The 12,219-nt window shown below is 44.8% G+C and overlaps 1 protein-coding gene across 1 annotated transcript in view; it reads left to right on the top strand.

The window, feature by feature from the left end:
* Nucleotides 1-12,219, top strand: part of CHPT1 (choline phosphotransferase 1) — a 53,079-nt gene that overhangs the window by 18,467 nt on the left and 22,393 nt on the right. Inside the window, exons 4-6 of the mRNA XM_033953311.1 lie at nucleotides 174-258; nucleotides 5,548-5,679; nucleotides 11,788-11,946. Of these exons, the coding sequence (XP_033809202.1) occupies nucleotides 174-258; nucleotides 5,548-5,679; nucleotides 11,788-11,946 (376 nt within the window). The remainder of the gene's footprint in view (nucleotides 1-173; nucleotides 259-5,547; nucleotides 5,680-11,787; nucleotides 11,947-12,219) is intronic.

Below are 12,219 nucleotides of genomic sequence, written 5' to 3'. Positions count from 1 at the left end.
AAAAGCCCCAACCTCTTAACCTTTCCTCCTATGAGAGGAGTTCCATCCCCTTTATCACTGTGGTCGCTCTTCTTTGAACCAAAGGCTTCTTATTCAAAACTGTACTTCTTTTTAAATTAGGTAACATAACATTTGCTGATTATGCATCTAATGTATATATATATATTTTACAGAATTGATGTAACTGAAGTTCAGATATCAATTATAATTATATATTTGATGTCTGCATTTGGTGGAACAACCCTGTGGGACTATAAGGTAATCTTACTAAGCATTTAAGTGTGGTGTTTTCTTTTACTTAGCATGCAAAGATTTTATGGAATGGTGGTCCTTTTAAATTTTGCACAAGGTTTTGCCATATTGTTTATCATATAAAGCAGGGATAAGGAACTCCGGTCCTCGAGAGCCGTATTCCAGCTATGGGCAGCTAAAGTCGAGTCAGCATGGCTTCTGCAAGGGTAGGTCATGCCTCACAAACTTACTGTACTTCTTTGAGGGGTTAAACAGCCAGGATAAAGGGGAATCCATAGATATCATTTACCTTGACTTCCAAAAAGCCTTCGACAAGGTGCCACACGAAAGACTACTAAGGAAGCTATGGAGCCATGGGGTGCAAGGGGAGGTCCACCAATGGATCAAAAACTGGCTGGCGGACAGGAAACAGAGGGTTGGAGTAAAGGGACATTACTCAGACTGGCAATGGGTCACGAGCGGAGTTCCACAGGGGTCGGTGCTGGGACCGCTCCTATTCAATATATTCATTAACGACCTGGAGGCAGAAACAAAATGTGAGGTTATTAAATTTGCGGATGACATCAAACTATATCGCAAGGTCAATAACATGGAGGACTGCGAAGATCTCCAAAAAGATCTGACAACACTGGAAAAATGGGCCAAAAAGTGGCAAATGAGTTTCAACATAGGGAAATGCAAGGTCATGCATATAGGGAAAAAAAACCCGATGTTCACTTACAAAATGGGGGGATCAGCGCTAGGGGTGAGTGACCTTGAAAGAGACCTGGGAGTGATGGTAGACACAACATTGAAGGCGTCGGCGCAGTGTGCCACAGCCTCAAGGAAAGCAAACAGAATGTTGGGTATCATTAAGAAGGGTATCACGACCAGGACAAAGGAAGTCATCCTGCCACTGTATCGTGCTATGGTGCGCCCGCACCTGGAGTACTGTGTTCAGTTCTGGTCGCCATACCTCAAGAAGGACATGGAGGTACTTGAGAGGGTCCAGAGAAGAGCAACTAAGCTAATAAAGGGCATGGAGGACTTCTCATATACTGACAGACTGAAAAACATAGGGCTTTTCTCCCTGGAAAAGCGGAGACTTAGAGGAGACATGATATAAACCTTCAAGATCATGAAGGGCTTAGAAAAAATAGACAGGGACAGATTTTTCAAATTAAGGGGATCAACAAGTACAAGGGGGCATTCAGAGAAATTGAAAGGGGAGAGGTTTAGAACAAACGCCAGGAAGTTCTTTTTCACACAGAGGGTGGTGGATACATGGAACGCGCTACCGGAGGATGTGATAAACAGGAGCACGCTACAGGGGTTCAAAGAAGCTTTGGATAGGTACTTGGAAGACAAAGGGATTGAGGGGTACAGATAAGAGTAGAGGTAGATTATAGGGATGGGATTAGAGGTAAGTTACAAAATTAATCAGGGACCACTGTTCAGGCACTAGGCCTGATGGGCCGCCGCGGGAGCGGACCGCTGAGCAGGATGTCCCTCTGGTCTGACTCAGCGGGGGCAACTTCTTATGTTCTTATTTCCCCAATGAATATGCATTGAAAGCAGTGCATGCAAATAGATCTCGTGCATATTCATTGGTGAAATCCTGAAAACCCGACTGGAATACGGCTCTCGAGGACCGGAGTTCCCTACCCCTGATATAAAGGGTCCTGTTTATTAAGCTGCTTTAAAATGATGCGTCAGGTTCCATTTTAATGCACATAATTCCCACAGGCTTGAGTAAACTAGAATGTTCATTTGTGTTTCACAACAGGAAATCACAATCTAGCAACACAAACTTTTAAAGTTTCCCTAGAGATTATAAAAATTAATGAGATGCATCTACTGGTTGGCAATCACCAAAGAACAGGGGTTTGTTTGTTTTATTTATTTATTATCCAAATAGGTTTTTTTCAAGGATGCTACTGTGCATCTCAAATTCACTTTTACTTATCGAAATTACTATTCTGTTTTTAATCAAGCAGATTAGTACTGTTTAGGCCACTGACTCGCAAACTTTTTCTGCCACATCTTCAGGGCCTTTGAGTATGCGTGGATATCGACCGGTGATGTCATCACATGCTCAGAGGCCCTTTAGATGCGTCCCTGAGCTCGGGGGCCTTCCAAAACCCTTCCATCGCTGGGGGGGGGGGGCGCAAAGAGGAGGAGAGGTGCCGGTGCCATCAGTGATCGACTTGTCTATTTCGTGGCACACCTGGAATTTTTGCCCCGGCACACAGTTTGCGATACACTGGTTTAGGAGGTATTTTCTAATCCTAGAACAGATTCAGGATATCCAGGTTCTGTACTTTGTGTGTTCAGAGGATGTATGACCTTGAACAGGTTTTGCTCCCTGTATTAAATTTAAATTTACCCAGTTGTAGTTTAGAGTGGTGATGTTTTTCTTCCTTCCATTCACTGAATTTAGTCAGGCAATACTTAGAGGCTGAAATCAGCTACCAGCTGCTCCACTGCACAGGAATCTGGCTACATGTTTCTGAACTAATGTGATTTGATTGTATCTTGTTAGGCACACAAATATTGAAACTATTATCATTACATTCTTGTGAACGAAAGCATCTGTATGATGTATAAAATTCTTATAGCTGTTAGTTAATTTGGCTTCATGTGAGATTAAAAAAACAGTAATTTCTGCCAAAGATATTTTGGAATCTAAAGAATTCATCCTCTATAATAAAATCCTAAGCGCACATGCGCACTTAGGACGGCGTGTTTCCTGATAGTGTGCTGTGTCCCTCCGTGCTGAATTCCATTTTCGAACACGGAGGCAGGAAACACACCAGCGACTCCCCCCTCCCGCCCTCACTCACCGCCAGAGAAACCTCCATAGGTGTCGAAACGGGGGAGGGGCGGCACAGGCGCCCCTGCCGGAATCTACTTCTCCCCATCACCTGCTCACCCGCTCGCCGTGTTTAACTTCAAAGAAAAGCGCTGCATTGGGCTGCCGCTGGCCTCGCCGTCTTCTCGCCACTGTGGCCCGCCCTCTGACAACTTCCTGTTTCTGCTACAGCTGGCCGCAGTGGACAGAAGACGCCGAGGTCAGCAACAGCGCGGCGCGGTGCTTTTCTTTGAAGTTAAACACTGGGTGGGGTGGGTGGTTCAGTTTTGAACTGGTTTTGCTCCTTCCTGATGAAAAGGTGGGAGAAGGGGGGCGGGGGGGGGGGGGTAAAAATGGGTTTGGAGCTGGGGCTTAAAATGGGGGACATGTGAGGGAAGGAGGCTTTACTAGCACCCATTAATGTAACGGGCTTAACACTAGTATTTCAATATTAGCTGTGATTGCAAGAAATATAGAAGGTTCCGATCCAAAGTTCAAAACGCTATTCAGAACTTATCTGTTCATTAAATTCTACTCCTTGACCTTGTCTTCACCCCCACTTCCCCGATTATCTTCTTTTTATTATTAACCACAAGTTGCCTTTATAGACTCCTTGTGGTATAACAAACACTGGAAATAAATAAATGTTACTTCTTTTTACCCTCTGCTGCCTTTTGGAGTTTGATGCTACAAATGTCTGTGAAAGGTAATTGCCATGCTATAAACCTATTGTAGGATGGTTTATATTCTGAAGCAAAGATACGATGGTATTTGCATTTCCTGTACCCAGTGGTGTGAGGTGAGGGCTTTCAGGGGATTCAGTGAATCCCCAGCAGTACTGCCCTGCTTTTTAATTTTTTGGTTAATTTTTTGCTTGATGCAGTCTGCTCAACCAGTCAAACTGCATCAAACCAAAAGGCATGGTTCTTTGGGCTGAGGATTCTCCAAACCTCTTGATAATGAAGGGAATAGACTTAGTAGGTTGTTCACCCTCTCCAAGGTAAAGAGAACGAGAGGGCATTCTCTAAAGTTAAAAGGGAAAAGATTCCGTACAAACATAAGGAAGTTCTTCTTCACCTAGAGAGTGGTAGAAATCTGGAACGCTCTTCCGGAGGCTGTTATAGGGGAAAACACCCTCCAGGGATTCAAGACAAAGTTAGACAAGTTCCTGCTGAACCAGAAAGTACACAGGTAAGGTTAGACTTGGTCAGGGCACTGGTCTTTGACCTACGGGCTGCCGCAGGAGCGGACTGCTGGGCACGATGGACATTGGTCTGACCCAGCAGCGGCATTTCTTATGTTCTTAAGGCCCTGATAGTACTGATCTGAATTTGATTGGCTGAGCAGTATCTGCCTGTTGCCTGCTCAACCAATCAAATTCAGAGCAGTGCCCTCAGGGCCTTTAGGAGATGAGGCATATCCTCTGAAGGCCCTGAACGCATGCCACTGCCTGTACCCACTGATAGATTTTGGTGCATTTTTTAAAAAAAACTATCCATTTATTTTTTTTTCCTTCATAAAATGCCATTTTGGGACCGTTTAGTGATATAAGCAGTTACCATGGTAATTACCACATGGCCCTCACCCTAACTCAAGCAGTAACTGCTTGCTCTAGCCAGGGGGTAGTAAATGGGTGGAGAATAGGTGGGTTATGGCTAGGGTTGCCAGACGTCCAGGAAAACCCGGACATGTCCTCTTTTGTCCGGGTTTTGGAAATTTCCAACCTCAGGGCTGCGTCTGGAGGGCATCTGCGCATGCGCAGATGTCGACACAATGATGTCATATGCATGCATGTGATGTCATCGAGTCAACGTCCATACATGCGCAGACACAGTCCTGAGCTTGGGGAGGTTTGTGGGGGCGGGGCAGAAAAGGGCGGGACCAGGTGTCATCTTGTTTATACTGGAAATCTGCCAACCCTAGTTTGGAAAGCACCTTGTATTTTGCAGTAAGTTACCATGTGCTGTGGATAACATAGATGCACTTGCTGCCTTCCAAAGAGGAGTTGGTAAGCATATCCGCATTACCTGTGATGTAGCTATCTTTGCCAGTGGTGCAACGGGAATCCCCCAATCCCTCACATAAGTTGGACATGTGAGAAAGTATCCCTCTACATGTACCTATTTTTTTTTTTTTTTTTAATCTTGTGCAGCAATGCCCAAATCTGGTCCTTCAGGCACCTCAGACAGTCAGGTTTTCAGGATATCCACAATGAATATTCATGAGAGAGATCTGCATGCAGTGGAGGCAACTTTGATCAAAATTGTAGGATTATTCATTGTTCATTTTACATATTAAAAGCATGCTATTAACTCTAACATAGTCAACTGAATTGAGGCAAAGGGATTGAAAATAAAACCCTGCTCTGTCTTTCAATATTACGTTACTTTCATACCAAACATTTGCAGCATGTTTTGTGCCCTTCTTTAGACCAAGAATTTCAAACCTGTTTCCTTCTTTTGAAGATCCCATTAACAGGACTGCCGCTGAAAACCCTCCCTATTCTTGGCATAATTGGGGGAGCATTGCTTTCCTGTTCCAGTTACTTCAGGGTCATCTTGAGCGGTGGAGTTGGAAAGAATGGTTCCACGATAGCAGTAAGTTTCCCCCAGTTAATGTTCTTGCCTTGTGTAACGAGTAGCAGCAGTCTGTGAATCTAAGGCAGTGCATCGCAAACTGCATGCCACGAGACGCCGGGGAGGAGGAGAGGCGCCAGCGCTGGCTGACTGCCTACAGGACCGTGCCTCTTGCGGCGAGAGGCACATTCTGTAAGCACAGTCGCTGCCAATGCCTCTGCTCCTCTACACGCCTCTTCTTTTTTAGCACCTCCCCTCCCCCCCACACACACACTGGAGGCTCAGGGCCCCATCTGGAGGGCTTCCGTGCATGTGCAGACGTCGACGTGATGTCATCGCGTCGACATCCTTACACTTCTGGGTGCCCTCGAGCCGTGGCCACTAGTTTAGTATGCCGCAGCTCGCAAAGTTTGTGAGACACTGATTTAAGGAGCTGATGTAATAAAGTGTGCTAGCTCAGCACAGACAAACAGTAGACAGAAAATCAGTGCTCTGAGGGAGAAAGACCTGGGCGCCGCTAGGCAAGATTCTCTAAAGCAGTGTTCTTCAACCGCCGGTCCGTGGATTGGTGCCGGTGCGCAGAAATTTTCTGCCGGTCCATAGGGCCGGCACGTCCATCGGGCAGAAAACAGTGTTAATTTCGGGCCGGTCCACAGTGCGATCAACGTGGCGTCTTCGGGCCGGCTCCCTGAGTGCTGCAGTGCACAAAGCTGTAGAAAAAGGCTCCTACGCGCGTCCTGCGCCTGAACCGGAAGCCTTCTCTCTGACGTTGCAACGCCTCATCTAGGCGCGGGACGTGCGCTGCCTACAGCTTTGTGCAATGCAGCACTCAGGGAGCCAGCCCAAAGATACTGCATTGATCGCACCGTGGACTGGCCCGAAGATAACACCGGGGGGCAGGCCAGAAGGCAAGGCACAGCATGGAGGGAGAGAGACGACAATGGTAGGGGGAATGCTTTAATTTTTTTATTTAGTGATTGATTTATATCTGCTGTCTGTTCAGGAAGAAATGCATTTGTTTCTTTTCCTCTGGGGTTGTACTGCTTGCAGAGTCTTACATATTAGGGTTTGTTTGTGAATATTAGTACTTTTAGTTTTTGGATCAAAAACTGGCTGGCGGACAGGAAACAGAGGGTTGGAGTAAAGGGCCATTACTCAGACTGGCAATGGGTCACGAGCGGAGTTCCGCAGGGGTCGGTGCTGGGATCGCTCCTGTTCAATATATTTATTAACGACCTGGAAGCAGGAACAAAATGTGAGGTTATTAAATTTGCGGATGACACCAAATTATACAGCAGGGTTGAAAGCAAGGAGGACTGCAAAAATCTCCAAAAAGATCTGACAGCGCTGGAAGAGTGGGCCAAAAAGTGGCAAATGAGCTTCAACATAGGGAAATGCAAGGTCATGCATGTAGGGAAAAAGAACCCGATGTTCACTTACAAAATGGGGGGATCACCGCTAGGGGTGAGTAACCTTGAAAGAGACCTGGGAGTGATGGTAGACACATCATTGAAGGCGTCGGCGCAGTGCGCCACAGCCTTAAGGAAGGCAAACGGAATGTGTGCTGCAGCAAGTTTCTTCGGGGTGATAGGTCAAAAGCGCGTGAGGACAACTGAGCGCAGGGCTTAATCGCGCCAAAGAAAACCCGTATTTTAAAGGGCTCTGACAGGATATGTGGGGGGGGAACCCCCCATTCTACTTAACAGGGATCGTGCTGCCTCACGCTGCCATGTTGGGGGGGTGTAAACGTATTTTAAAGGGCTCCGACGGGGGGTTAATAGAGATCGTGCTGGCGTTGTGGGGGGTTTGGGGGGTTGTAACCCCCCCACATTATACTGAAAACTTAACTTTTTCCCTAAAAAACAGAGAAAAAGTTTCCAGTATTATGAGGGGGGTTACAACCCCCCAAACCCCCCACAACGCCAGCACGATCTCTATTAACCCCCCGTCGGAGCCCTTTAAAATACGTTTTTTGTTCGGCGCGATGAAGTCCTGCGCTCAGTTGTCGGCGCTCCTTTGTCCTCGCGCGCTTTAGACTGTGAACCTTCTTCAGTACCAACGGTAAGCACGATGTTGGCTGGGGGGAGAGGAATATCTAATTTTTAATTCTAGGCCTGTGTAAGTGCCAGAATTGTTTCTAATGAAAAAGGAACTTGCATGTGAGTAGAAAGACAAAGAGGAAGTGGGGTAGGATCCATTAAACATTAAAAAAAAGTCTTTAAAAGTCCAAACTGTGCTGTGAAATACTGAATGACTATCAAAGCAACCCATTTCCAACAGTGGCCAATCCAGGTCACAAGTACATTATAAGATCCCAAGGAGTAAAACAGATTTTAGTCCATCTTAATAAGGGCTTATGGACTTTATGTATTTATTTTTTAAAGGAAATTATTCATTACTGGAGAATGTGATGAAAGCAGTTAGTTTAGCAAAGTTTAAAAAAGGTTTGAATGTTTGTTTGTTCTCCGGTTTGTTTTAAATCTACTTAGTAGCTTCGTTGCATGCCTCCTAGTCTCAGGAGTTTTGGAAAGCATAAACAAGCAATTCACATCTCCCCATTCCAATCCACTTAGTATATTTTATAGATGTCTATCATATCTCCCCTGAGCCATCTCTTCTCCAGCCTTAAGAGCCCTAGCCGCTTTAGACTTTCCTCATAGGGAAGTTGTTGCATCCGTTTTATCATTTTTGTTGCCCTTCTCTGTACCTTTTTGAATTCCGCTATAGCTTTTTTTGAGATGCAGCAACCATAACTGTACACAGTATTCAAGGTGCAGCCGTACCACAGAATGATATAAGGGCATTATAACATTCTCATCTTTTGTTTCTCGTTCCTTAGTTCCTAACATTCTGTTTCCTTTCTTGGTTACCCCTCTCCTGAAGACACTTCATTGGCTTCCCATTCGTTTCCGATTACAATTCAAACTCCTCTTACTGACCTACAAATGCACTCACTCAGCTGCCCCTCACTATCGTTCTTCACTTATCTCCCCTATGATCCCCCCCCCACCCCTTGAGTTCCGCTCAGCTGATAAGTCCCTCCTGTCTGTGCCCTTCTCTTCAACTGCCAACTCCAGACTCTCTCCCTTCTGCTTTGCTGCGCCGTATGCTTGGAAGAAGCTGCCCGAATCCTACGGCGGGCTCCGTCTCTGGCAAGGCCCAGTTAAAAGCCAACCTCTTTGAGAGTGCTTTTGATTCCTTTCTTGGTTATTGCTGGACACTGAACTAGGGTTTCAACGTATCATCGATGGCACCTAGATACCTTTTCCTGGGTGGTGACTCATAATGTGGAACCCTGCATCATGAAGATATAGTTTGGATTTCTCTTTGCCACATGCATCTCTTTGTACTTGTTCACATTAAGCGTCATCTGCTATTTTGATGCCCAGTCTCACAAGGTGCTCTTGCAATTTTTCACAATTTTCTCATGATTTAATCTTTCTGTCATCAGCTAATTTAATTATCTCGCTAGTTATTCCCATCTCTAGATCATTGATAAATATGTTAAAAAGCAGCAGTCCTAGCACAGACCCTGATATTTACCCTTCTTCATTGAGAATATTGACCATTTAACCCTACTCTGTTTTCTATTTTTCAACCAGTTCTTAATCCATAATAGGACATTACTTCCTACCCCATGACTTTCTAATTTCCTTAATATGAGATTATGCATTTTTATTGTAGATGTTTTAAAAACCAGATTAGCTGAGGATTCCCTAGAACAAGTTTATGAACAATTGGCATAAAAAATATGATTTTGTTTTGCAAATATTTTTAATATTTAGCTTAGGGAGGAATAAACTGGAGGGTCTTTTTACTATTGTTTAGTAAATTTGTGAAGTTAACATGCATTAGCAGCAAAAATTTAACATGCATTAAGTCCAAAGCCTGTGGTAGCTGCTGGAGGTGTGGCCAACACCTGGCTTGCAGTTACCACACAGGGCAGACATTTGTTGTGGCCCCCCTAAATCTACCAATCAGCATTAATACAGTTCCCTCCTTCCCTCAAACCCCCCCCCCTCACTTACTGGGGTTGTCCCTGGTGGGGTAGGAGCAGTCCCTGGATGCTTTTGCCCTGTTGCCACCTAGGTTGAAAATGACAACTCTGCCCTTCCTAACAATAGTCTCGTACTACCACTAGGGCTTAAGCTGCAAAATAAGGAATGCACTATATAAATGCTTATTACCTTTTAGTAAACAAGCTCCTATGTTAAAACTTGTAGATTTCTGGATGTGGTCAATATTTGTTTAAAAGGGCGTTATAAACATAATGATGCATATAAAAAATTCCTGAAAACATTGAGGTACCTATATACAAACCAGAAGCATAGCTAGATCTTGGTTTTAGGGTAGGTCTGGTGGTGGACAATGTGGGCCTGACCCATGCATTTTTGCTCTGCCACCCTGCCCCATCCAGCCGAAACAGTAAAAATAAATACCTTAGTTGGCAGGGATCTTCAGACCCCACCAACTGAAGAGTCCTTGCTGGAGTCCCAGACTTATCCTCCTGGCAGTCAGCAACGCATTTCCAACTGCCAACACCAGCACTCTTCCCCTTACCCTTGATGCTTGCTCAGTTCAACTGGCATCCCCCATGCATGCATGCATGGGGGTTCCAAGTGAACTGAGCATGAGGGAGGGGGAGTGTTCCTATTGGCAGCTAGAAATGCACAGCTGGCTGTCAGGAGGATAAGTCTTGTCAGGACTCCAGAAAGGACTTTTCAGCTGGCAGAGCCCAGGGATCCCCACCAGCTACATTAACAATGTGCATCACGATTAGGTGGGCCTAAAGAGAAACTGGGTGGGTCTCTGCCCACCCAGGCCCACCTGTTCAGGAGGGACAGGCTTACAAATTATCCCTCCTGAATGCTCTGTGTGTACTTCTATCTTGTGTTTGTATCACTGGCATAGGCCCTGGGCACCTACGTTATGGAATTCTCTTCCTAAAAATCTCAGACAGGAAAACTGTGCTTCTAAATTTAAATCAAGTCTTAAGGCATTTTTGTTTAAAGATGCTTTCAAGGTCTAAGATTTGACACTTCAGCATTAACATCTGGAGCTGGAAGGGCCCCATCACCCTTTCCCCCAAACACCCTCCCTCACCCTTATTAGCCCCACTCCATTTTACAAAATACTGTACACAAGCTTATTGGAAAATATAGGCCGCAGCCCTGTTTATTGGAATAAACAGCAATTAAACAAAACAGTATAACGCCCGAGCTACCATACAAAGTCTTTATACACTAAATTCCCCAATTCCCTGCCATCCTCAGCTAGGGCCTGGGGGTGGCATGACCTCCATGCCCCTTGACATACCGTTCCCTGATGCTCGCTCCGAGCTCATGTCCTCTTACGGCTCGCCGGATGAGCCCACCCCCAAAAACGCTTGGTAGCTCGGGACACAGCCGCTGCAACATCCCTCAACTCCAGCGCCAACTGAACCACCCACGGAAGGGAGGGAAAAGTCACCCTCCAGGAATCGGGAACCCCTGACCCCGGAAGGTCCCGACTTATATAGCCCCCACCACTCGAACCTTCCATGCCTTGGCCAATCAGATTCAGTTCTGACCGGCCAAGGTGGGAAGACAAAACCCCCTCTCCTATTCTTTCCCTAACCTGCCTCCCCTATGCCTAATGGGCAATTAATGGGCCCTCCAGCCCCATATTAAATTCTGCCTGTCGAAACGTGCTCTCGGGCTTCCACTTAACTTCTTTTTAAAAAAAACCCAAACTTATTAACCCCTTTCTCTTCATTGTTCTTTCCTTTTATACCTTATATATAAAAATTGTAACTTTTCAACCTTCTTGCCTTTTGTATCTAGTATTGTCTTTCTGTTTGCAATAGGTTTTATTTACCTTTTATATATATATTTGTTAATTTTTATGTAAACTGCTTAGACTCCATAATAGGTGGCATATCAAATTGAAATAAGAACTTGTGCTTTTTTAATATCTTGGAATATATGTCCTGAGTGAAAGCTGGATGCTTAAATTTACTTGGTAGGAAAGATCTAGTTATGGTCTTCTGTTCTTTGTTAAAGAAACAGAGTGAGGACTGTTATTTTTCAGTGGTATTCCAAAAGACAAGATGATACATTACATTACATACTGTTTATCTTTTCCTTCCAGGGTACAAGTGTTCTTTCACCTGGGCTCCATATAGGACTAGTGATGACGTTAGCAGCAATGATCTACAAAAAATCAACAACTGGTCTGTTTGAAAAGCACCCCTGCCTTTATACTTTAACCTTTGGATTTGTGAGTGCTAAAATCACAAATAAGTTGGTGGTAAGAAGTCTGTTTACTTCGCTACTAATCCTGGATTTTTGACAGATGCAAGTAATCTTCTGAATTCAAGAAAGTGTGGGATAGGCATGTGAGATCTCTCAGAGGACATAATTGTTACTGTGGATGGGCAGACTAGACAAGCAATTTGGCCTTTATCTGCCATTATGTTTCTATGTTTCTTTAAAAAAAAGGAAAGGAGAAAGGGAATGGGACTTGTATACCACCTTTTTGTGGTTACACATTCAAGGCAGTTTAAATATATACCGTGTTTCC

Source organism: Geotrypetes seraphini, chromosome 7, assembly GCF_902459505.1.
Source record: "Geotrypetes seraphini chromosome 7, aGeoSer1.1, whole genome shotgun sequence".
NCBI classification, from domain to species: Eukaryota; Metazoa; Chordata; class Amphibia; order Gymnophiona; family Dermophiidae; genus Geotrypetes; species Geotrypetes seraphini.
This window is presented reverse-complemented; position numbering and strand designations above follow the sequence as displayed.